We start from the raw sequence: 25826 nt of genomic DNA on the forward strand, positions 1-25826 counted from the left end.
TTTTTTTTTTTGGTTCTAAGAGGTTTTTACCCCCACCATCCCTCCTCAACACACACACAAAATGAATGTCTAAATGCTGGTTAACAAGAAAGCAGATACATTAACAGGCTAGCATGTTAAAATGATCTATTTTATTATGCTGGTTGTATTTACATAGAGTGTGATTATTATTGGACACCTATGCTTAAAAATTGACACAGTGGTTTTTATCTCAGTGCAGAGGCATGACATCCAACCTGTGTCCTAACAATAGCCTGTAAACTATAAAACATGTAGGCTATCACAGCTCTTGCCACTGTCCTGAGCTATTGTGACTAATCTGAAAGGCTCCCTTTTAGACCAATGTGCAGCATTCCCCAGAGGGATAGCATCATACTAGTCTGCTGCTTTGAATTTTATGTATTATCTGTCTTCATTATTAAATCATGTGCCCTTAAAGTTTGCATGGTTTCACCAACTTCACTATCAAAAGGGAAAACAAAGGGTCGTTGCAAAATAGTTGCCACCATTGTTGATTTGTCACAAGAGCTACAGAAAAGAATAGTCCTGATCTAATTCAGGTTGTGTCTATGATTACTACTTTCATGGTACCTCCAACAGATTGGTGAGAAGCGGTAATAGGTAAAAGCCAACTGTTCATTCTTTTTATGAATATATAAGGCTTGTTTTTTTTTTTTTTTTTTTGAGGGGGGGTTGTCTACATGATCTACATGATCTAAACGTATCTGCATTTTGTTCCTCACGTCATCTGTTATCCTCTAATGCAACAACAATGTTTCAAAGTCATCTGAGTACAGGGGAGAAAAAATTCAATCATTGTAAAATGCTATTTTGGTTTTACATATTATTTTTACCTTTGCATTTAATCAAGATAATAATTTCTCTGATTTAGCTCATTGTACTTATCCCCCTTAACATTAAACTAATAATACCAAAGTCAGAGTATATCTGTCACTCACTATTCAATTTCTTTCAACCTTGGATGAATAGTGAAGACAGGACATTTTTTTTTTGGGTTTATAGTCTAATTAAAAGCAACAGGCTTGCACTCTGAATAGCTTTTCAACACTCTTTAACATTTTTTTAAATGCTGATCTAAGCTTAAGATGTTCATTAGTAACTCATTAAAGACTTAGTTACAGTCCAGTGGATGAGTCCTGAATATAAAGATAGAATGTGTGTACAAATGTGTAGGCTCATAATTAGAGAAACTGTCACATTTGGGGATTAAAAATACACAATGCAGTCTTTGAAAACACTATGGAAAGTAAGTGACCCCAAGATGGTGTTGGATTTTAAATTTTGCTTACTATCCAGGTCATTTGTTTTTTAAATTCTAATTCCAAAAGGTATGTTTTAATGACCACATTCTCCCAGGATTAAATGTGTGAGGCTTTGTGTTAGGGCCTTTCTATACATTATTTTACTTGATCCTCATACTATAACAAAGTAGGCCTAATTATCCCTTTGACAAATAAGGAAACTGTGAATCACATTAGTTAAGGTCACATACCTTGGAAGTCACAGAATTGCAATTAGACTCTAAGTTTTGAAATCTTTCTTTTCATTCAATAGGGGCATGCAAATTAGGATTCTAAAAGCAGCTTAGATTGGACAATATTGTAAACTTCAGTTTCTGGCTTCACATAAATATTACTTCTAAATATGTTGACATCTTCCTCCATTCATGGTCCCTTAAAACTGCAGGAGCTGTTCCATAGCAACCTTTATAAATCATGCATTATCTTTATTTAGCTTTCTCCTCATCTTTTCTTCTCAAATAGTAATATTTCAGATAAGCCTAGTATGCTGAAATAGTGCAAATTTGTTAGGATTGTTGCCATATAAAATCTCAGGTTTTCTTCTGATTCTCATCTTTGTTTGTTTAAAGCTCCAGTGTGAGTGGGTCCAGGAGTTGCCAAGCTGGCTCAGTTGGTAGAGCATCTGACTCTTGATCTCGGGGTCATGAGTTTGAACCCCACAATGGGTGTGGAGATTACTTTAAAAAAATAAATCTTTAAAAAAAATAAAGCTGTGATGTGAGTGGCTCCAAAAGTCACTATTATACAATATGCAGATTTGATAGAATAATGAATTGCATAACTTTCTTGAGATTAAGAAGCATCCAGCAGTTTGCAGAACATATTAGAGAAAAAGTATCTATGGAAATGAAATGAAAGATTCAACATTTACAGTATTATTTGAGTGAAAATACAAAAATATATAAATAAGAGGATTTCCAAAATATGGAAAGACTAGAATTCAGACTAGACCAAAAACAGAAACACTTTTGGTCACCAGGATTAAAGGTTAATGTTCTTTATCATGTTCTTAGGCAAGAGTAATTGGATACTACCAGAAGAATCTAATTAATTACCTTGATGTTTTGTATAGAAGTCACTGCTATATAATTCACATATTAGAGTGAAATTTCAATCACTGTCCATTACTAGTTTTTGTCATAATAAAAATCTGAATTAATGCACTATTTCTAGAAATTAAATATGTAAGTAAAAGGGAGGAGGCATGAGGCTAGATAAACGGTATATGATTTCCTAGTGAATATAAAATAGATGAGATTTAAGTGGGTAAATCCAGGCAAAAAGCTTCTCTTAGACTATGCAGTCAAAAGAACTCTTAAATCTAAATGTATTCTAACAATATTTTCCGTTCTTTTCTAATAAAAGGTATTTCTATAAAGAACACTCAGAACTTCATAATAAAAAATCATTAAGAAATGATTGAATATTTCTCCAGGTCAGATATACACACAACCAAAGAGCACATGAATAGAAGCTCAACATCATTATGCATTAAAGATATGCAAATCAAAACTACAATGAGACACAATTTCATGCCGATAATAGCAAGTGTGGTGACGATGTGGTAAAATGAGACGCTTCATATTGTTTGGATTGTGTAATTGTGAAATCACTCTGGAAAACAGTTTAGCAGTATTCAGAATGCTATTATGTGGCTCAGCAATTTCACTTCTACGTGTAACCAAGAGAAGTAAAAACAGGTCCGTGCAAAAACTCGTGCAGGAATTTTCATAACAGCATTATGCAGAATAGCCAAAAAGTAGGAATCATCCACATTTCTATTAACTGATAAATACGATGTAGTATGTTGCCACAAAGGAGTATTATTTGGCAACGAAAAAGAATCAATTACTGATACATGCTATGATAAGCATAAATTTTTAAAATGCTATGTTAAGTGAAATAAGTCACAAAAGATCAAAAATGATACAATTCTACCTATACAAAAAGTCCAGAATAGGCAAATCCATAGAAATATAAAGTAGATTAGTGGTTTCCAGGGACTGGGAAAGGGGAAACCAGGTGTGACCACTAATGGGTATGGGGTTTCTTTCTGAAGGACTGATAATGTTTTAAAATTGACTGTGTTGATGGCTACACACCTATGCATACAATAAAATCCTCTGAACCACATACTTTACATGGGTGAGTTTTATGATATATTAAATGTATCAATAAAGCTGTAAAAAAATCCCTCCATTTATACATTTAAAAACTATATTAGTGCATTAGATCCACTTTTCTTTGTTAAAGCTACATGGTATCTTTTATACATAGCTTCCTTTATCTCAAGAGGACTACACCTTTCAGACCCCTTTATAGGTGTAGCTATGGAGTTTTATTTAATGGAAATGGATGCAGAAGTAATGTGCACTATTTCCAAGCATATCCAAAAAAATTTTCGATTAGAATCTCCACAGTGCTCCTTGCTCCTCCCTGCAGACTGGAAAGGCAATGACCCTCAGAATGACTTTGGAAGCTTCACAATATTAGACAGGTTCTATGTATAACTGTGAGAGCAAAAGAATGACATCTATTACCATTTCCCACCATATACACATGCCCTGATCAGAAACACTTACCTGCTTTGGAATGTTTGGTGAACAAGGAAACATTCTCTGGAAACCTTTATTAATTTAGGAATCTGCTGTGACTGCAGCCTACTTTATACTATTTAATATGGTGTTCAAAAAAGGAGATTAAAGTAGATAACTCAAAGAGGACTTTCTCCAGAAATTTCATAATATATACTTTGAAACACACACACACACACACACACACACACACACACACACACACACACACAATTGGTTTGATCCCTACTTTAGTACTAGACAATTGATTTTCTGAGGAGTCCTTCATACCACATTGCCACACAGACATATAAACTGCAGTGCTATTTTATGGATCTCATTTTTACAGTTGATCACTTTGCCTAATTTTGACATTTTTATCTTTAATTACTGTATTTGTAAAATATATATTTTTATGATCACTTGGGCAAGTGCCTTATTATTCTTTTTCATTTTTACTAGTTTTCTTATTTAATATTCAATATAGGTTTTAGAATAATTCTGTTGAATTTCTACATAGAAAAGCTCATATTGGTACTTTGAATATAGTAGCGCAAAAGTCTATACAAAATAATTTGGCAATATTCGTTACTGTTGTTGTACTCAGTCTTTTCATTCAGGAACATAGTATGTTGCATGTTCTCTTTAAATATATTTTTAAAATTTTTTTAACATTTTTTTATATTTTGAGAGAGAGAGACAGAGTGTGAGTGGGGGAGGGGCAGAGAGAGAGAGAGGGAGAGACAGAATCTGAAGCAGCCTCCAGGCTCTGAGCTGTCAGCACAGGCCTGATGAGGGGCTCGAACCCACAAACTGTGAGATCATGACCTGAGCTGACGTCGAACGCTGAACCGACTGAGCCAACCAGGTGCCCCTACATGTTCTCTTTTATAACTCCCAGTAAAGTTTTAGACATTTCTTCTCATAAGTTCTATGTATTTCCTCCTATGATATTTCCTAAGTAAGTCATACATTTCATTGCTGCTTTGACTCAAATCATTTATGAATATGAGAATCATACATCTGAACTGTAAATGTTCTCATTATTCTGAGAAAGCTTTTCTTTTTAGAATTTTCTGAATACATCATCATACCTGGCAAATAATATCTTAACATTTGAATGTTTATTCTCATTTGTATTGTTCATTATTACAGTAGCCAAAACTTGTGGAATTGTTCTAAACAACTGCATTAATAACAAGCAAGGTTGCATTGATAATTTATTAACATTGACTTAAGATAGTTATTAATGAACCTAAAAAGAAGTCTTTTTTTTTCACTCTCTATTTCTCAAGAGATTTTCTTCTAGGGATAAAAAGATATAGTCAAATTTTATGTACAGGTGTGTTCCTTTATAGTGCTATTTATAATGGCAATATGTCAATGACCTTCACTTTTGAGCTATCAGTATATGGTTAGGTAACCGATGGCTCCTACATATGATACATTTTTTTAAATTTAAATACAATACAGAAATATCTACATTTTAAGGTTAAATCAAAATGAAAGACAAATTTCATTTCTAACATTCCAATTTTAAAAAATATATACACATACACGACTACACGGAAAATCTAATAAACATTAATATTTATTATATCATTGGGTCATGGAATTATTGGATTTTTGCTTTCTGAGTTAAATTTGTATGAGGAGAGTTACTTTGACAATAAAGTAGGTGACACTGGCAATGACAAACAAAGAGATATATGAGACTATGTGCTTGTACTTTACCAGTAAGCTATAACCTTGACTTCAGGGCATTCAAATCACCACAAACTATAGTGTGTATAGATGAAATAAACACCTAAAGCTTAACAAATGTCATTGTGAGAGCCTATTTTATACAAAGATTACTTCTATTACTTCTGTAAATACAACTATCAAATTTTTCTGGCAAATCATTAACTACCCTAGCTTATTTGGTCAAATGTTTCATTTCAGATAGATTTTTTTTTTTTAATAGGAAGACAATTTTCTATACTGAAAGGACCTAATTCCTGCTATGATAACAATATAGGGCAAGTATAGAGATAAAACAAAATGTAATTATTAACAAAATGTAAGTTACTTGTTTTCAATTTATCAGTTAAAAACTCAAAAACAGGGGCGCCTGCCTGGGTGGCTCAGTCGGTTGAGCGTCCGACTTCGGCTCAGGTCATAATCTCACGGTTCGTGGGTTCGAGCCCCGTGTTGGGCTCTGTGCTGACAGCTCAGAGCCTGGAGCCTGTTTCAGATTCTGTGTCTCCCTCTCTCTCTGTCCCTCCCCCACTTGCACTCTGTCTCTCTCTGTCTCAAAAATAAATAAACATTTAAAAAAAACTCAAAAACAAGTAGAGAATGAATGAGCCCTATTTTTCAACAAGGTCTTATTCTAAACTGCCAAATTAAAATAGATCATAATACAATATATTGTCTCTTATTTACATAACAAATCAATGAGACTCTTTCAACTACTGCATTTCAATTTTTTGAGTGGTCATTAAAGAACCATTTAGCAATCAGAATGGAGGAAGTAAATGCATGAAATATGTATTATAGCTACTTACATGAAATTATACATGTGAAAACACTTATTCTTACATTGAGAATGAAAGTAATTAGCAATGCAAACAAGAGGAAAATAAGTAGATATTTATAAGTTATGTAATCCAATTGTTTTTTAATTTCACTCTACACCAAGAGTACAACTACCCTATTGCAGTCCTGGTCAACCCCAAGGCCAAGAAATATAAAAAATAAGATACGATCCTAACCACCCCCAAATAGTCTGACCTAAAATCTGAAGATAGGAAAATGCTATTTCGCTCTCACAGTAAATACATGTTACTCATAGAGTATCAGTACCATATAATTCACATATAACACATTTTGCAAGTGCAAAGGCAAAAGTTCTTTTCCAATAAATAACCTGCATACCGAGTAGGTAGGGAAGGTTTCTGAACACGTTCTTGTAAAAGAAAGCTATCACCTATGTGTATTTGTGATTTATATTGTGATATTAGAGATTGCAGTTAACTTACAAAATATATATTTTGAAATTCAGTACCAAGTGGGTAATGCAGATGGTGTTGGATGTGTTCCACAGTAGCCTCATATATCATGACCATGACAAAGACTTTTTTCTGTATAACATATTTGACCATAAACATAGTGGCATTACTGGGAGTATTACAAATTATCTAGGCTGGCAAACATTATAAACATTCCAAGGATGATTAATTTCTAAAAATAACAAAGTTAAGCAGAGCTTAGAAGTCAAGCTGACTTTTTTCACAATCAATAAAATATGACTTCATAAAGAGAATTATATGGCAAGATGCTATGCAGTGAAATGTATTTTTATATTTTCTCAAGCTTCATATTTTATTAGAAGTTAAGAAATGTGCATATTATTTTAAATCACTGACACATTAAACAGTATTATAACTGTAAAAATCAGATTAATAATAAAATGCAAATTACATAAAAATATAGTACTAAATATATATGGGTATGATCAACAGTTTTGCTCTTAATAGCTGATTATTATAATTAATTCCTTGACCATAATAAAAAACAGCCTATAAAGTCCACAAATATATAAATACACATGCAACTTTAAAAAATAGACTGTCAGAAAAAATATGCATATGGTGGTTAGAGAAGGATTTTTTTAAGCCTCATTTTGCATGCAGAGGTACCATAAATATATTGTTCCCCTTTACCCACAGGAAGTTCCAATTATCCTGTTTTCTATCTTTTCAATTGTGATGCAGTTTATAAGTACAATTTAATCAAGAGGAGATACGGTTAAAATATCTGAGCACCCCAACCACCTTCTCAATCCATTGTGGCTTGGGTACCAGATCTCTTAGCCCATGTATCACGCTGGACATTGGTATTCCTTTACTGCCAATCATAATAAGCCCTAGTGCCCAGGTTATTATCAGATTATTGTTCTCCAATTCCCTTCTTGTCCCTTGCTCCCAACCACATCAATAGAACAACAACAACAACAAAAAATCCTTTATCTTCATGCTACACTACATTAGTTAACAGCAAAAAACTGGCCATCTGCTTTAGTGGTTTCTTTTTACTTCTGCCAGGTCTTGCTGCATTATAGATAAGGGTTTATGGCTGTACGGGAAAGGGGCACAGTCATGGAAAACAGAAAAAAAGAGAAATACAGAGGTACACAGAGACAAAAAAATATGAACAGATAAACACAGAACCAGAGACATTTCCTACCTTAAAAATTGTGTATATATACATATACAGTGTGGATGTACTGATTAATTTTGTTTTCCTATATCAAACACTGGCCAGACTTTCTAGGATAACATGGAGATTATTCAACTAACATAAACACTTTTCAGATTTATTCTTTAGCTTACTTTCTAATTTTACCCATGTGGAAATCAGGCACAAAATGCACCACCAACAATTATATATTACCAGTTATGTAGTACCACCACTGCAACTATATACAATCATATACTATAATATGTTATTATATATAGACAATTATATACTAAACCTTCATGCATACCAGCTTGAGAATTTGTTTAGAAACTAGTACCTAGAATATATTGTAAAAACTTAAATGGCGAGGTTCAAGTACCAAAAAAAGTGTATTTCAATTCTCACAGTAAGATGAAGATAATTTGTAATTCTTATCTAATTCTCAGAGTGTTAGCTCCATCTCAAGGTAGTTAGGAATAGAAAAATACAAGAAAGATTTACCAATGCCAAGTACTACCTTAGAAGCTATACATAGATATTATTCTATTTTCTAAAATAACTCTGAGGGAATAAATGTTCATGCTTGCAGATAAAAAGCAGGCTTACAAATTTTTAAGTTGCTGTTAGCTCCTTGAGGGAATAATTAAAATCTTTTGTTTACTACCATATTTTTAGTAGCTGGCCCAGTTTTCTGGCTCACATTGGGTGATAATGGATATTTGTCAACAAGTTTACCAAGTAACACGGTTACAGAACTAGTAGCTGGCAGAGCTGAAATTTCATCACAGGTCTGTAAGACTTCCAAAGCCCCATCTGCCTGTGCCCAGAACCTGGAAGAGGCAGGGGATCTGCATGTCTGCCTCACCTTCTCCCAAATGATCAGAAGAATTGAGATGGTTTGCTCTGCAGGGAAGAAAGGCCTTCATAGTAATTGATTAACTACTGGCAGTAAGGCCAGAGCTCAAGAAGCCAGGTCCTTCATTTTAAATCTCATCTAGGTCTCATAATAGTTGTGTAACTTCAGTCAAGTTCCTTTACCATTCAGTATGTCAATGTTTTTACTGTAAAAAAATGATAATAATAATACAGTAAAACCTTGGATTGTGAATGACTTGTTCTGTGAGTGTTCTGCAAGATGAGCAAACATTTCTAATAAATTTTAACTTGAAAAAAGAACAATGTCTTGCAATATGAGTAGCACATGACATCTAATGTCACATGATCACAACTGAGCCAATGGTTCTTGAAATTCGTTTTGATATACGAGTACTTTGGATTACAAGCAAGTTTCCAGAATGAGTTATGCTTGCAAACCAAGGTTTTACTGTAATAGTAAATATATTAAACCCATGAGAATGTTGTGAGGATTAATTGTATCAATACATCTAAAGTTCATGGCTATGAAATCAGTAGCCATCGTTATTATTTGCTCTGGAGAAAAAAGCAATTCAGGTCATACCCAGATAACTTAATTCTCTATGGTCAGGAGTAGCAAATGAAGCTGGACATCTCAACAGCAGTAGGCAAAGAGATGCTACCAGGGGATGTTTCAGAAACAAGAGTACGTCCTTCTGTAACTGTGACATCATTTTAACTCAGCTGTCTAAAGTTCCAAGTTATGTGGTATTCCTTTAAGACAGGATTGGTAGGGATTCTAAAAAGAAAAAAAAAGTCTATCTTCTAATATCAACACTGATCAAAGGTACATGCATTCCTGTATTTATAAGCAATCTGGGTTCCAAAAGGCTGTTCATATGAAGAAGCCCTTTATTTACAAGTCAGAAATGGCATCACAAAAGCAGTGGGGAAGGCCTTCTATAGAAGACAGACAAAACTGACTTGCATTTTTTCAGATGTGAAGTTTTAAAATTCCTATTCAAGGTAATAAGGATAAAGTTTATAAATAGAAAGCTTCTATATTATGTAGCATAATATGGCTCAAAGTCAAGATAATATAAAGTAGTTCACATGCAGCGGAAAGGATTACTTCAGTTTTAGCCCAACATATTTTATATACCAGGTCAATTTTCTATTTGCTCTATTAGGAGTTTTTAAATACTTTTCAGAGTTACTCAGAGAGAGGATGAGTGTGTGAATGGGTGTGTGTGGGTGGTGGTGGGGAGCGGGGTGAGACAGGTCCAAATCCAAGTCCCATGATCTATGGCTCAGCCATGTTTGGGGCCAACTGAAATACATAGTGGGTATCAGTTTCTAGAAATCAGAAATTTCACCTCTGAAAAGAGAGCCTCTTACAATGTCTATTTCTGCTATTTTTAATCTACCTTCCCCTAACCAAGTATAACTTTAGACTGACTTTTTAAATATGAATTTTATGTATACATATAGAGAGAGTGAAAGAGTTTTGATTTTTGTTTTTTTCTGATTATCAACATCAAATGAAATAGCTCTTACGGTTAGCTAATTTCCAGTTGTTACAATGAGAACAAAAATAAACTAGTGAGGCAGATAGTATGATGAAGAAAATTAACATGTTCAAACACTGAATACTTGTCATGCACTGTGCTAGATTCTCTACACATGCTATTCATTTAATCCTCAAAATAACCTTATGAGTGAGGCATCTTTATAACACCAAAAAACCTAATTAGAATAATCTTTAGATATACAGATAATTAGAAAAACACTTGTTTAAAGGGACAGAATTCTTTTATTGTCCCTTACCACAAAATGATATATGTCCCCAATTATGTGAATGTAAGTTCTCCATCAGTATATGGATCAAAGAAACATTTTGAAATTGTTGATGAATTTGCATCATTTAAAACTAGATGGTTGTACAGGTTTACTTTCATGTCTTTAATAAAGCACTACCTTACATTTTAGTGATTACTTTAGAAAACATGTGCTAAACCAGGGAAACTTGAGGGAAAAAATGTCAAAAGACACAGAAGGTATTTTATCCAGTTTTTATAGTGACGGCAGAATGTAATTCAGGTTGAAACAAGAATATGTGCCGAATTCAGAATTGCATCCCTGATAAACTACAACAGATATTTGTAGTCAATTAAAAACCAAAAGTGAGCTAAAGAGGCTAAAAATTGATTTCAGGTGCTTGCTACACTATACTATTCTGAGACCTCCTAAGCAGTGGTAAATACAGCTGTGTCCCTTTCTTTGCTATAATTGCCATTAATGTATGAGAGAGTAACTGTGTTACACCTTTTTCATCTTAGTGCAAAACCAGTGATAATTAGTAGAAGACTTTAAATTGTCAATAAGTTACATATGTATGTAGACTCTGCCAGTTTTTAGAAAGATTGAGTGAATATTCTACTCAGTCGTATAGAGTTTCTCTTATTTATTAATTATCTTTCACAAAATTTGCAACGATGTATCATTTAACTATCACATTTGTATTATAAATACCAAAATGTCTAAATGAACAAAATATACAGTTTTTTATAAGGTGATTAGTTTTCTTCCGTAAAATTATCTTTCAGCATATGTTCATATCATTTTGGCATTTTCTTTCTTTCTTTGCATTAAAAGGTATATGAAAAAAACAATTTTTGGTTAAATGAGAGGTTTAGTTTGCATTCTGTATATTAAAGACTGAACACAGTAGTAAACACTCAGAAACAAACAATTACTTGGTGTAAGAAAGCAGATTTTGGGGGTGTTTTCTTTCAAATATACATACTTATTAAATTAAAAAGTATTGTAATTACAAAAATAGGAAGGCCAAAAATTCAGAATAAATGATATAGTTAACAATTCAGCTGATTTTCCACATGTATGGTAAAAACAAATAGTAAAACATGCAAGAATTCTTAAAAAATACATTTCAAAAGCTACTTTCAGAAATCAAACTCAAAGTTGTATTTATTGCAGCTCATGGTACATATTATGGCCTTTTTAATTTAATTTACTTCTATTTATGCAGGCAAAAGCTGCTAAATCATGGAGCAAAGATTTACAAGAAAGGATCCAGTGCAAATAGGGACAACACGAAGCTTCGCACAAAAATCTAAGTAAAGGTCTTACCTTGAATGATCGGTGCTATGAGCATCATAAAGACTAGTAGCTGTGATGGCCACATGGCTGTGAACTCGGGCGTGAGTGCCTCAAAACTGAGTGTTCCCAGCGTGAAACAAAATGACTGTATTTCTGGTTCCTCTTCTGTATTCCAAGACCGATGATTAAAAAAAAAAAAAAAAAAAAACTTTCCCTCAAAAAAAAATCCTCAAAAACAGAAACACCAGTATCCCAAATTTGAATTCTGCAAACAAGAAAACAAAATGGATTATCAAATACACATATTCTCATCTTAATTCCTTGAAAGTTCATTTGCTGACTTGAACATCTGTATACCTCCCTCCCTTCAATCTAATTTATTAAGGCGTCATATATAAAAATGAGGAAGTAACCTGCAGGACACTATTTATGCATATATCACCACAGAGTTTATTTCCCTGCTTCCAAACTGACTGAAAGAAATAATTCAGTCTCACTGGAAAACTTAATATCAATATGTTATATCAATTTGTTCCATAATAAATCAGCAATTGATTTGTATAATTTGTTAATATGTATAGAGTTGGGGTTTATTTTACATAAAAATTTTCCACAAACCTATTTTTTTACTAACATTAGAATAATAAAGCAAAAAATTCATTCATTACCATTACCATAAGATTCATTGATCACCATATACTACAAGTTAACAAATAAAAGTTACATGTATGAGTCTTACTTTCATTCTAGTCCCTGATATTCAATTCAGAAATCATTCTAAATATTAACTATATTATTTTCCAAAGCATCTTTGTACATTAATCCATGAAGATCTTAGATTTATGTTAAGTACTTATGCTTAAATATAGCTAATTCATTCAAAGGAGGTTTACTGAATATCCACTGAAATACAAAGCACTGGGCTAGGAACACAGGATAGGAGACTGAACAAAACATGGAAATGATTCTTCAGGATCTTACAATTTAAGATGTGGAATCTTGCTTAAAAGTTTTAAATATGTATGGAAGACATTAAAAACTTTAAGCATTAAGGAAGTTATTTTACTGAACCAAACTGATAGAGCTGCCTTCTCTTAAAGACTGCACAGATTTATCTTAAGAAGTAAAAATACCGAAAGAGCGTGACCCAAATTTTGAAGATGTTTTTCACAGTCAGCACCTTTAAAACGGATCAATCAGTACAAATTGGGTCGTTCTCCTTCTCTCTCTCTCTTCTAGAAAGCCCTATAGAAATCTCCATATAATGAAATTTATTTCTATCAGGAAAGGAGTTCGCATTTCAAACCCAATATTTAAAACAATTTCATATTTTGGGTTTATAAATTTAAAAGTTTTCCAGAAAGGGTTATACAAAATAGAGATAGTTTACTGAAGCCTGTATTGATAAATCTCATTCCGATGAAATAAATTCCAAACATTTCTGAAATATTTGCCTTAGTTATAAGGCAAAACTACACAGATTTATGTGAATTTCTGGCATTGTTACTTATAGCATGGCACTTAAGAGCACAGATTCTGGAGCAAGACCACCCAATTTCAATTATTAGCTCTACCAGTACTGTGACCTTGCTTGAGCAAGTCATTTAAACCCTCAGTGCCTCACTTCCCTAGTTGATTCATATGCCTATATGAACATTTAATGAGCTAAAATTTGGAATCTTTAATTATATATGTAAAATATGTACTGCCCAGCACAGTGTCTAGCACATAAGTGTATGTCTTCAGATTATACATCTCATTAGTTTTCAACATTATCCTATTCATCCTTTTAACATGTATGTATTAAGAAGCAAGACCATTCAATAATTTGGCTCAAAAATGTTTTGACTCACTATGGTATAGACAGGCTCCAAGAACACTAAATCTGAACACAATAGATTAAAAAAAAAAGTTTCATCTCACAGACACATTGTAAGAAAATGAAGCTCACAGGAGACAGTCTAATAATATTTTACTTTGACAAATAGGAATGATGAGAAAAGAAGTGGTTGAGAGAAAAGAGAAGGTATGTGGAAAGGAAGCATGTGAAATATTTCCATTCCTTTTCCTATTCACACTCTGACAAAGAAATCATTCAGAACTTATTCTTTTTTTTTTCTTAATTTTTTTTTTTAACGTTTCTTTATTTTTGAGACAGAGAGAGACAGAGCATGAACAGGGGAGGAGCAGAGAGAGAGGGAGACACAGAATCTGAAACAGGCTCCAGGCTCTGAGCTGTCAGCACAGAGCCCGACGCGGGGCTCAAACTCACGGACCGTGAGATCATGACCTGAGCCGAAGTCGGACGCTTAACCGACCAAGCCACCCAGGCGCCCCCAGAACTTATTCTTAATTGCTATGTGTGTAACGCTTTCAAAGAATAACTTTTGAAAAAAATTGCTAATTTAAAACATTATTTAATATACATGTGATAATTAATGGGCACTCAAAAATGGATACTAAAACTGACTGATATACCACCAAGTAAACACTACTTCCTTATTCTCAACATTTAGTTACTATGTCTTTTCTTTTCTTTCCTCTAAGTCCATTCAATATTCCAGTGTCAAAAATTGGCATTAGATGCATGTATGCACAAAGACACACACAAACACATAAACATACACAGAACTACTTTGCCACTGGAAATAACCGTGGGTAGCCACTAGGCGAATTATTTATTCATTACTTGAAAAATATATACTAAATACTAACTCTGGCAGATACTGAGAATGCAGAAGGAGAACAATTTTTCTCACAACTCACACTCATAGGAAAAACAGAACACAGGAAAGGAAGTTACAAGATAAAGAAGAGACTAAATTATATTCTCTTATTTATTTTATTATTTTAATTATTAATTATTTATTTTATTAATTAATTATTTTAGTGCCTATCATATATCAAGAAGTATTCTGGATATTATAAAATTATCTGCTTTAATTCTCCATACAAACCTGTAAAGCAGATAATATGATTTCATGTTTACTGAGGAAGAAAATCAAAAATGTTATGCAACAAGAATTCCAAACCAAATGTCTGATTCCAACACCAGTGTTCTTTGCTCTCTCTATAGTAGAAATAAACAAGAAAATGTAAGAGGATAATTAGGGGTATTAATTGTGCAAAGGAAGGGGCCAATGTAGCAAGTTTCCCAAAAAGATTTAGGCCTTTCTTAAATATGTTCTTTTTTAAATTTGTTTAAATGTTTATTTATTTTTGAGAGAGAGGGAATAGGTGGAGGAGGGGCAGATAGAGAGGGAGACAGAATTTGAAGCAGGTTCCAGGCTCTGAGCTGTTAGCACAGAGCCTGACACGGGCCTCGAACTCACGAACCACAAGATCATGACCTAACCTGAAGCCAGATGCTTAACCGACTGAGCCACCCAGGCGCCCCTTAAATATGTCATTTGATTGTGAAGAGTGGAGAACCTGGAACAGCATGGATACATTAGGTAGACATAGCGGGGCAAACAGAAAAGTGAAGACATGTTTAAAAAGGAAACCAGACTAATTGTAACATGGTATCCTTCGGAGGAACAGGGAAAATTATTTCCATAGTGAAATATGAGTATTACTATTGTGAATTCTTGTTTTAGTGGAAATTAGAATATTTTATTTCACGTTATGTATTTCCACAATGATAAAACAGTGGGAGAAAGTTACTTTATAGAAAAGATAAGAAAATACATATTATTTATAATAATGATTTGTTTTAAGATATCATAGCAGGACACGAAACCACATCTACTCAGATATTTTTCATTGTGTTTGAGCACAGGAATTTGTTTTCATGATTATCGGGTAAACAGAGGTGAGGAAAGAAATTGAGAATAGAAGCTATTATTTAAAGAGGGTAACATGTCCTCACGATCCAGTAACACCACCCACCTATCATTCACCCACAGCCCCAAAATAATGTGCTAATATGGGGGCATATATAATAAAATTGCAATAATTAAACCATATAATTTTTTTAATTTTTTTAATGATTATTTATTTTTGAGACAGAGAGAAACAGAGCATGAATGCAGGAGGGTCAGAGAAAGGGGGAGACACAGAATCTGAAGCAGGCTCCAGGCTCTGAGCTGTCAGCACACAGCCTGACGAGGGGCTCTAACTCACAGACAGTGAGATCATGACCTGAGCCGAAGTCGGAGGCTCAACCGACTGAGCCACCCAGGCGCCCGAAACCATATAAATTTTAATAGATACTTTGAAAGACAAGATTGCTCATAACCTATAGAAAGACAAACCATTACTGCTTGCCTACTAACAGTGAAAAAAAAATAGGAAACTTTTAGGGATATTTTGTTTTCTAATTTATGCTATTAACTACCAAAACAATCAGTTTCATACAAAAGGGATTTCCACTTAAGACATCTCTGAAACAAAGCTCTTCAAACACACACAGAGAAGAAAAACCAAGAAAAGGCACCAAAGACTCATTAAGTCACATATAACAAGAAAATTACACATAAAAAAGACTCGCTATTGATATAAAGCATTTAACCAGTCAATTTCAAAACACAGTTCCACCTACAATAAATTTCTTTTGCCTTCTCTAGGTACCACACACTGTGCTAACACTGTGGGTCAAGGGGAAGAGTGTGGCTACAAGTCTAAGATGTAGTAGCCCTTTTACAACCACTGACAGTAAAATATAAATGCTAAAAGGTATATTTACCAATAATTATAGCGCTGTGCAAAATGTGATGTGTTACGTGAGATGTTCTAGGAACACAAAGTGAAAAGCTGTCAGATGTTCTTTTGTAAATGCAAGGGATTTAAAAATTATACTTGACACAAAATTAAGGTTGCCAGAGGGAGGGAGTGGTAATAGGCAGAATGGGCAAAAGGCAGTGAGAGATATAGGCCTCCAGTAACGGAATGAATAAGTCACAGGGATAGAAGGTACAGCATAGGGAATATCGTCAATAGTATCAGCATAGTGTTGTATGGTGACACATGGTAGATATACTTGGATGAGCAGAGCCTCACATATAGACTTATTCAACCAATATGCTTTGCACCCGAAACTAATGTAACATTGTGTCTCAACTATACTTCAATTAAAAAAAAAAATATGCCGACCTAATATTCTGGTGTTAAGGCAAGATTGAATACCTCTCTGAATCTCAGTTACTGCAAGTATAAAAGAGAGAACAATATTCACCTTGCAAATTGGTTGTGAGGTTTACAGATAACACAAAATATAGCGTGACAGAGATTATCACTGATCATGCATGTCTGTTAGTGTGTGTCTGTCATTCACCAACTTCCTTTGCTTCCTTTATTCCTTCAAAATTGAGGGATAAAGGAAACACCTGATCTCCACCCCTCTCACTTCCAAGTTTGATGACTAATAGCACAGGTATCTGGGTATGTACACTCTCCTTGAGAATTCTATAGCTGAACAATGCACACTAAAGTAATGTGAGGTTTCATAAAGGAGAATTTTCAGTGTTTCTCTCATTTAAAATATACTATTTATGACACTAATTTCCAATAATAAACCAACACACTAATGTTTTAAAAATTATTCATAAAAGGTGGCATTTCTAATTTTTATCAAAGATTACCAATTATGGCAAACAGTTTTGCCTGCTACCCTATACAAATCATTAATCATTAATATTTAAGATTATAATTATGAAACTGTGTTATTTGACTGATGTTCCATTAAAAGTTAAAAAAAAATCACAAAATGGAAAGATATTCTACAAATGTGTTATGTAACCAAAGCCTTCTGTCATAAACTACACAGATCATCCCTTATTTGTTAGATTTAGACTAACCTGCCCTCATATCCAATACACTTACACTCTGAAAGTATTTGAACTTTTCTTGTTATTGCTGAAACAAAAGTTCTTTTAAATTTAAAACATTGATTTTACTTTGGGCAAATTCTCACCTTAAATTGTTGTGTCATAATTTGTTTTCCCTGTTTAAGTTTTTGATATGACCTTCTTAAATCATATTTGGAAGCTTTAATTTTTGTTGTATATTCGTTTCTTTTCTACACTCCAAATACTATTTATCTTGGAATTATTACCTTCCTTTGAGCTACTCTTTTTTTTTTTTTTTAAGAGAGAGAGAGAAAGTATGTGTGTGAGTGGGGAGAGGGGCAGAGGGAGAGAGAGGATCTTAAGTAGTCTTCTCTCTCAGTGCGGAATTGGACACAGGGCTCGATTCCATGACCCTGGAATCATGACCTGAGCCACAAGCAAGAATCTGACACTCAACCAACTGAGCCACTGTGGCACCCCAACATTTTAGCTACTCTTAATCACATTTCTGTAAGATAATTTACTCTCTCAATCTTTTTCCAAGGAAAATTGCATTTTATTATTAAACTCATAATAATAATCTAGTGAAGATACTATATCCTTTTTGTGTTATTTGTACATTTTCCCAAGTAATAAATGTTCATTTATCACAAGTTTTGCTAACTATGAACTTTATTTCATATGAACTTTATAAATTTCAATTAATCCATATTTTACTTTGCCTATTTGCTTCTTTTTGCCATGTAAATCTTTTTCAGAGGTCAATCTTTTTACATGTTTAGTGCACGCCAGATGTATAAAGTGCCACGTAGCTCTATTTTAATAATTAATTGGTTTATAGTCCTATAGCCCCATTGCTAATTATAATATAGGAGTGTCCTATATAACATGGTTTGTTTTTCCTTATTTCATATAGGGAAATCATAGCTATTAACTCAAAGGAAAACAAAAAACCCTTACTTTTTTTTGAGATTTTTTTTTTGTATTTATTTATTTATTTTTGAGAAAGAGACAGAATGAACAGAGAAGGGGCAAAGAGACAGAGAGGGACAGAGGATCCAAAGCAGGCTCTGTGCTGACAGCAGAGAGCCTGATGTGACCCTCGAACTTACAAATCATGAGATCATGACCTGAGCTGAAGTCAGAAGCTTAAGTGACTGAGCCACCCAGGCACCAAAAAACCCTTACTTTAGAAGTGTTTGCAAATATCACTTGGGTATTATCTATAATTCTTCCAGGGTTAGTACCTGGATTCGGAAATTTGAATGATTTGAAATTACATTCATTAACAAATCAAATATTTACCACAATCCTTCTCCATAAATTATCTTTTTTGTTATACACAATTGGCATATGGTAACCTATGAAAAATAATATAAATATAAATGTGATTAACCTAGCTATTCTATCATTTGTCACTACCTTAACAAGTAAATATCCATTACAGAGCATCTATGTAATCTGATTTATGTGCACATAGCTCACTACATTTATAAATAAGATCTACCAATTGTAGCCCAAAAAAGACAAGTGTTTTTGAGAAATATTAATTTAATAAGACTGGAAAATATATTTCACCTAAATTATTTAGTGTGGCACAAATGCTTATATGAGAGGCTTTATTCAAATCTAAGATTGCAAGATTTCTATGATTTACCAGTGCTGCATAATCATAAGTACATATACAGCAATGTTTCATAGTCCATGTCCTATGAAATGACAGACGACCTTTTCTCCCAAAAGTGTCTTTCCAAAAGTAGTTTTACATGGACGACTCCTTCTGATGTGAATGGATATTCTATGAAATAGTTAACTCTTAAGGTAAAGAAGCAGGTTAGCAAGACAAGCTATTAGATTATAAGATAGCTTCCTCCCACCACAATCCTAAAAATATTAAAATGTTTGGTGTGATCATCACTAGGTAGAAGTAAAAAGAATTTTAAAGGAGTTTAGACTGAGTAAATATGTATTTTTTTAAATTTATTTATTTGAGAGAGAGAGAGAGAAAGAGAGCGTGCGAGCACACAAGCAGGGGAGGGGCAGAGAGAGAGAGAGAATCCCAAGCACGCTCCATATTGTCAACACAGAGCCCAATGCAGGGCTCAAACTGAAGAACTGTGAGATCATGATCTGAGCAGAAATCAAGAGTCCTACGCTTAACTGACTGAGCCACAAAGGCGCCCCTTAATGATCTTATTATTTTAATGTCAGCTATAATTGGCAGTTTATGAAATCTATACATATTGTGTTTCTTTTAAAGTTTTCTTGGTGTTTGCTAAAAGAATTATATCTATTATTTCTTAACTGAGAGAGTGCAGGTGACTATACTATTACTTTGGTCCTCGTATTTGTTTTTAAAAATTATTTAAAAGTATTTAAAAAATATTTCTGTTTTAAAAATTAAACACTTTAACATTTTGACTCTGAAAACAAAAGCATTGCAATAAGTTTAAGAATCTTTTCTTTCTTTATTGATGGAGAAAAAAACCAACAACGTTGTATTAAGTAACTATTAACAAGTATTTAACTAGGGAGATGGGGGGATGGGTTAAAACGGTGATGGAATTAAGGAATGCATTCGTGATGAGCACTGGGTGATTTATGGAAGTGTTAAATTATCTATATTGTACACCTGAAACTAATAGAACGCTGTGAACTCATTGGAATTAAAATAAAAACTTAACAATTAAAAAAAAAAGTTTCCATAGATTAAAACAAACAAACAAAAACACACACACAAGAAGAAAATGGTGATGGTCATGCAGACGAATCATACACATTCTACTGATACTTGGTTAGTCCTACTAAGTTTCATAGATGACCCTGTGCTTTAGCCATACAAGGGCACTTGCAGACTCTTGAATATGCTGTTTTCTCATCTCCAAGCCTCCATCCTCTTTTTTATAACTTCACTCATCCTTCAAAATGCAATTAAACAACTTTTCTGGCAGAACTTCCCTGTCTTCTTCCTTTATATTCTCACTGTCTAGCATTGGGCCAAGTACTAGGTACCCAATAAATTTTGAAACAATGATAAATGATACAGGGATCAATATTGGTACTGAGAAGATGTTCTTCCTTTCACTGAAGAAGGCATTGGAAGGAGACAAAGGTTTCAGAGATGAGGAAGAAGAATGGAGACGTGAAGAATATAAAATTCTTATGTATGAATTCATTTTTGGAATCACATAAAATTGAGCCTCTGATAAAAACAAATGAAACAAGGTAAATATTCAACTACATACCTTAATTGCATCTGAGTGACCAAATTATTTGCATCAAAATTTATAAAAAAAGTATTTAACTACCATGCCTACTTAGTAGCAATAGGGAGCTGAACATTTTAGTAATAAATACTATCTTAACTAGTACTTGATCCCTTTGGAGATTCAGAGGAGAGATAATACAACCATCTTGTTTAATATTTTCTTTCTTTCTTTCTTTCTTTCTTTCTTTCTTTCTTTCTTTCTTTCTTTCTTATTTCTTATTTTTTTAATATAGGAAATTTATTGTCAAATTGGTTTCCATACAACACCCAGTGCTCATCCCAAAATTGTTTAATATTTTCAAGAAATATTGAATTCAATCTACCTACACATGTGTTCCTTTAGTAATATGTACCAAGAGATCTTCAGTGAATACAAAGAATGTAAACTTTTTTTTGGTCATAGGAGATATGTCTCATATATATATATATATATATATATATATATATATATATATATACACACACGAGTTTAAGCCCTGCACATATATACATATATATATATACATAATATACATATATATATATATATATATACACACACATATATGTATATATGCATTATAGAAAGGAGAGGAAGAAAAGGAAGAGCAGGAAGAGAACACTGCAGGAGGGCTACAGGAAGAGATAACAAAGGAAATACAAATAATGAAATACAAATTCAAATATAATAAAGACAAGAGTTTTAAAAAATAGAGGAAATAATCCAGCTTGGAAGATCTGGAAGACCTTCTAGAAGAAAATGGTAATTGTGCTAGAATATGAGGAAATGAGTGAGATTTCACTAAACAGTGACTGAAGGACGAACGTTGTGGGTTAAGGGTTGCTGTGAAAAAGGTAAAGGTGATAGAAGATAGCATATTACAGAACGGCCAGGTCTCTGTCTGTCAGGTCTACTGAGTAAGGAGGAGCTGCAGAAAATAAATACACAACCTGTTGGAGGAGCAGAAGAAAAGATTTGAAAGCTTCACAAAGGAATTTGAATCCAATTTGGTCAGTTTTCACCTGTGTATTTTTGTAATATTTAAATATCATTTTGCAATGCATTGAAAGGCAAACATAACATAAATACATAAAAATCACTGGAAGTACCATCTTTGGAGAATGAGAGTAAATATTTATTGTGAATATTTTCCAAAAATTTTTAGAATCCTCTATATTGCTCCTGAACGCTTGAACATTTTGTTCTGAGTTTAATTTGTGTAAATGATCTCTGGTTTAAAATAAAGAGCTTGAGTTAATAGAGGTATTAACCTAAATAGAGATATCATACGAATCATTAAATTGATGAACTAACTAGTATTTATACAGTACCCAACATGACACCATACCAAGATAATGCCATCTTTGCATTTTCATAATACGATGCTTTGTCAGGGTTCCAAACTTCCCTAACACTTCTTAGTGGCTATTACACTATTTGAGATCAAATATTGATTCCAGAGAATCACAACACTTTTAGATACAATGGTACTGCTATCCATTTGGCAATGCATTACCTCCAAATGACAAACTCTAACTGTACTATTTAGCTTTATAGATGTATATTTTATAACACATTCAGATCCAACACAACCTGGAAGAAATTCAAACATATTACGTATGTGTATGCCTTGGCCTAGATGTGGATATAGCTATATTTTTCTTAATCCTTCCTTTTTTTTAATGTTTATTTATTTTTGAGAGAGAGAGACAGCATGAGCAGGGGATGGGAAGAGAGAGGGAGACAGGGGATCCGAGCCTAACTGAGCCATTCAGGTACCCCTCTTAATCCTTTATTTCTGCATTTAAAAAAAAATACTAAGCTCCTGTCTTCAAGTATTAGATATTGCATAAGACAGAACCATCAGAAGCAGCAAGAATGAAAGGTATAACATGAACTTTGGAATGAGAAAAAGTGTTAAATCTTCTCCAAGTTGTAAGCTGTATGACCATAGGCAGATTACCTCAATTTTCTATACCCTAATGTTCACATCTGAAATTAATACATATTCCACGAGGTGGTTATAAGGTTTAAGTAAATATAAATAGTACCTATAAAGATTCCTGGCAAGAGTAGGCATTTAATACATAGAAAAATCTTTCTTCTCATTTAACGTAAGTTTTATGCTCAAAAGTAGGGTTAAAAATGGTAAATGAAATGACATCTGGTGGTAAGTAGTACAGAAGAACATTTGATAGGAGTTTGTGAATGGTTAAGTGGGAGAATGGATAGAATCAGAAGATACACTGAAACACTATGCTTTTAGAAGATTAAATTGGTAGTGGTCTATAGAAGAAAATAGAGAGGAAAGAAAAACTACCTTACCATGTCAATGACAACATTTTTCAGAGTTAGTATGGTAGGAGTCCACAGTGACCTAGAAGCCTAGAACTGTGACTTAAAATAAAGATTATTTGAAGAAAGTCAAGACAACACATTTGCAAGTTGTATAAATATCAGTTATATGTTTTTCGGGGTGGGAAGAAAAAGAAATCAGGATGGGAAACTGAGGGAAAAAATGAAGGATGGGCACAGAAGATACAGAAAAAAAAAGTTAAATCAAATTAGAAGTAGGAAGAGTAGTTTAGGAATACAACTGGATTTTTCTAGAATTTTCACTCAAGTCTGCGTTCTTCCTTCATTTCTTCCCTATCCCTCCCTCCATAAGTTTCAGAGAGGTCTGAGCAAAGAAAGACCTCTTTGTATTCAGTTAGTGTTTTTTAAAGGTCACTTACAACACTTTTCAAGCAAGGAAATGCTAAATCTCAACAAACTGTCTGAAAAACTAGCAAATGACTTTTTTCATTGCTTAAGTACAACACCTATCTGCTTATGATTATATTTCAAATACAGTTTGATGCTACGTTAGAAAACAAGTAATCCAGGAAGCTCATTTTAATAGGAAAGTTCTCTAGAGTAAAAGTCCCATGTAATTGTCTTTCAGATAATGTTATAATCTAATAAGTGTCTATTAATGTTTAGGAACAAATTTGGATTTAATGAACATGGCTATTTTTGGCTTTAGGGCAGCATATCATTTAACCATGAAACAGATTGATGTTTTACACAGGATCATTTTCTTGCAAAGTGTCCTTGAGTTAACCTCTTCCCCAAGATCCTACAAAGCATTTGACTGAAGTCTGTTTCCAACAGGCTTTGAATAAGAGAATATTTGCTTCTACTGATACATGCAATAGGAAATAAAATAAGTTTGAGATTAAGGTAAGTAGAAATAATTATGTTAATGCAATTAGTTTGGAAAACAATTCAACTGCTTTAAATGAGAAGAAATTAGGAAATGGATCTCATATTCTTTCCATACATCTGATTTGTCAATAGATCCTTTACTTCACTCTTTAAGAATAAAAATACAGTTGATCTTTACACAATGCAGGGGTTGAGGGAACCAACTCCGTGCAGTTAAAAACCCGGGTATAACTTTTGACTCCCCCAAAACTTAACTAATAAATAGTTACCAATAACATAGTTGATTAGCACACATTTTTGTATGCTATATGTATTATATACTGTATTTTAGAATAAAGCTAGAAAAAAGAAAATATTAAGAAAATCATAAGGGGGGCACTTGTGTGGCTCAGTCTGTTGAGCATCCAACTCTTGATTTCGGCTCAGGTCACAATCCCAGGGTCCTGGGATGGAACTCGCGTTGGGCTCCAGGCTGAGCACAGAGCCTGCTTAAGATTCCCTCTCTTTCTCATTCTCTCTCTCTCTCCCTCCCACTCCCCCCTGCTTCCCGTCCCTCTCCCCCAACTCATGCTCTCTAATAAAAAAAAATTAGGGGTACCTGGGTGGTTCAGTCGGTTAAGTGTCCGACTCTGTTTCAGCTCAGGTCATGATTTCATGGTTTTTGATTCTGAATCCCAGACCTGGCTCTGTGTTGCCAGTGCAGAGCCTGCTTGGGATTCTCTCTCTCCCTCTCTCTGCCCCTCCCCTGCTCTCTCTCTCTCAAAAATAAATAAACTTAAAAAAAAAGGAAAACATTTTTTTAATTAAAAAAAGAAAATCCTAAGGAGAGACAATACATTTATAGTATTGTACTGTATTTATTGGGGGAAAAAAATCCATGTATAAATGGACCCATGCAGTTCAAACCCATGTTTCTCAAGAGTCATCTATGCTCATAAAATCTCAACTTTTTATTATCAATGTTAGTCTGAATCAATAAGTCTAATTTCATTTCTAATAGGAGCCTGTGAATCTATTTCAAAATCTAAAGTGCAGTAGGCAAGATAATCTTCTTTATAACAACAGTAAACAGCTATTGAGCCCTTACATACCCAGGCACTGTCCTAAGAGCTCTTCACATATTAATATATCAAGCATTTAATTGATTTTAAATATAAGCATTATGGTTATTCCTATAGAAACTCTAAAGAAAGGGACTAATATTTTTTTTTCATTTTTTAAATGTTTTATTTGTTTTTGAGACAGGGAGGGAGAGAGAGAGAGATGGGGGGGGTCAGAGAGAATGAGCAGGGGAAGGGCAGAGAGGGAAACATAGAATCTGAGGCAGACTCCAGGCTCTGAGCTGTCAGCACAGAGCCTGATGTGGGGCTCAGACATGGAGCTCGAACTCACAAACTGTGAGATCATGACAAGAGCTCAAGTCGGAAGCTTAACTGACTGAGCCACCCAGGCACCCCCAGAAAGGGACTATTGTTATTCCTACTTGAC

General features: G+C 33.7%; 1 protein-coding gene across 1 annotated transcript in view; it reads right to left on the reverse strand.

The window, feature by feature from the left end:
* Nucleotides 1–25826, reverse strand: part of ADGRL3 (adhesion G protein-coupled receptor L3) — a 690326-nt gene that overhangs the window by 502233 nt on the left and 162267 nt on the right. Inside the window, exon 4 of the mRNA XM_042936279.1 lies at nt 12125–12359. Within this exon, the coding sequence (XP_042792213.1) occupies nt 12125–12179 (55 nt within the window). The 5' untranslated portion in view covers nt 12180–12359. The remainder of the gene's footprint in view (nt 1–12124; nt 12360–25826) is intronic.

This window comes from Panthera leo, chromosome B1, assembly GCF_018350215.1.
Source record: "Panthera leo isolate Ple1 chromosome B1, P.leo_Ple1_pat1.1, whole genome shotgun sequence".
NCBI classification, from domain to species: domain Eukaryota; kingdom Metazoa; phylum Chordata; class Mammalia; order Carnivora; family Felidae; genus Panthera; species Panthera leo.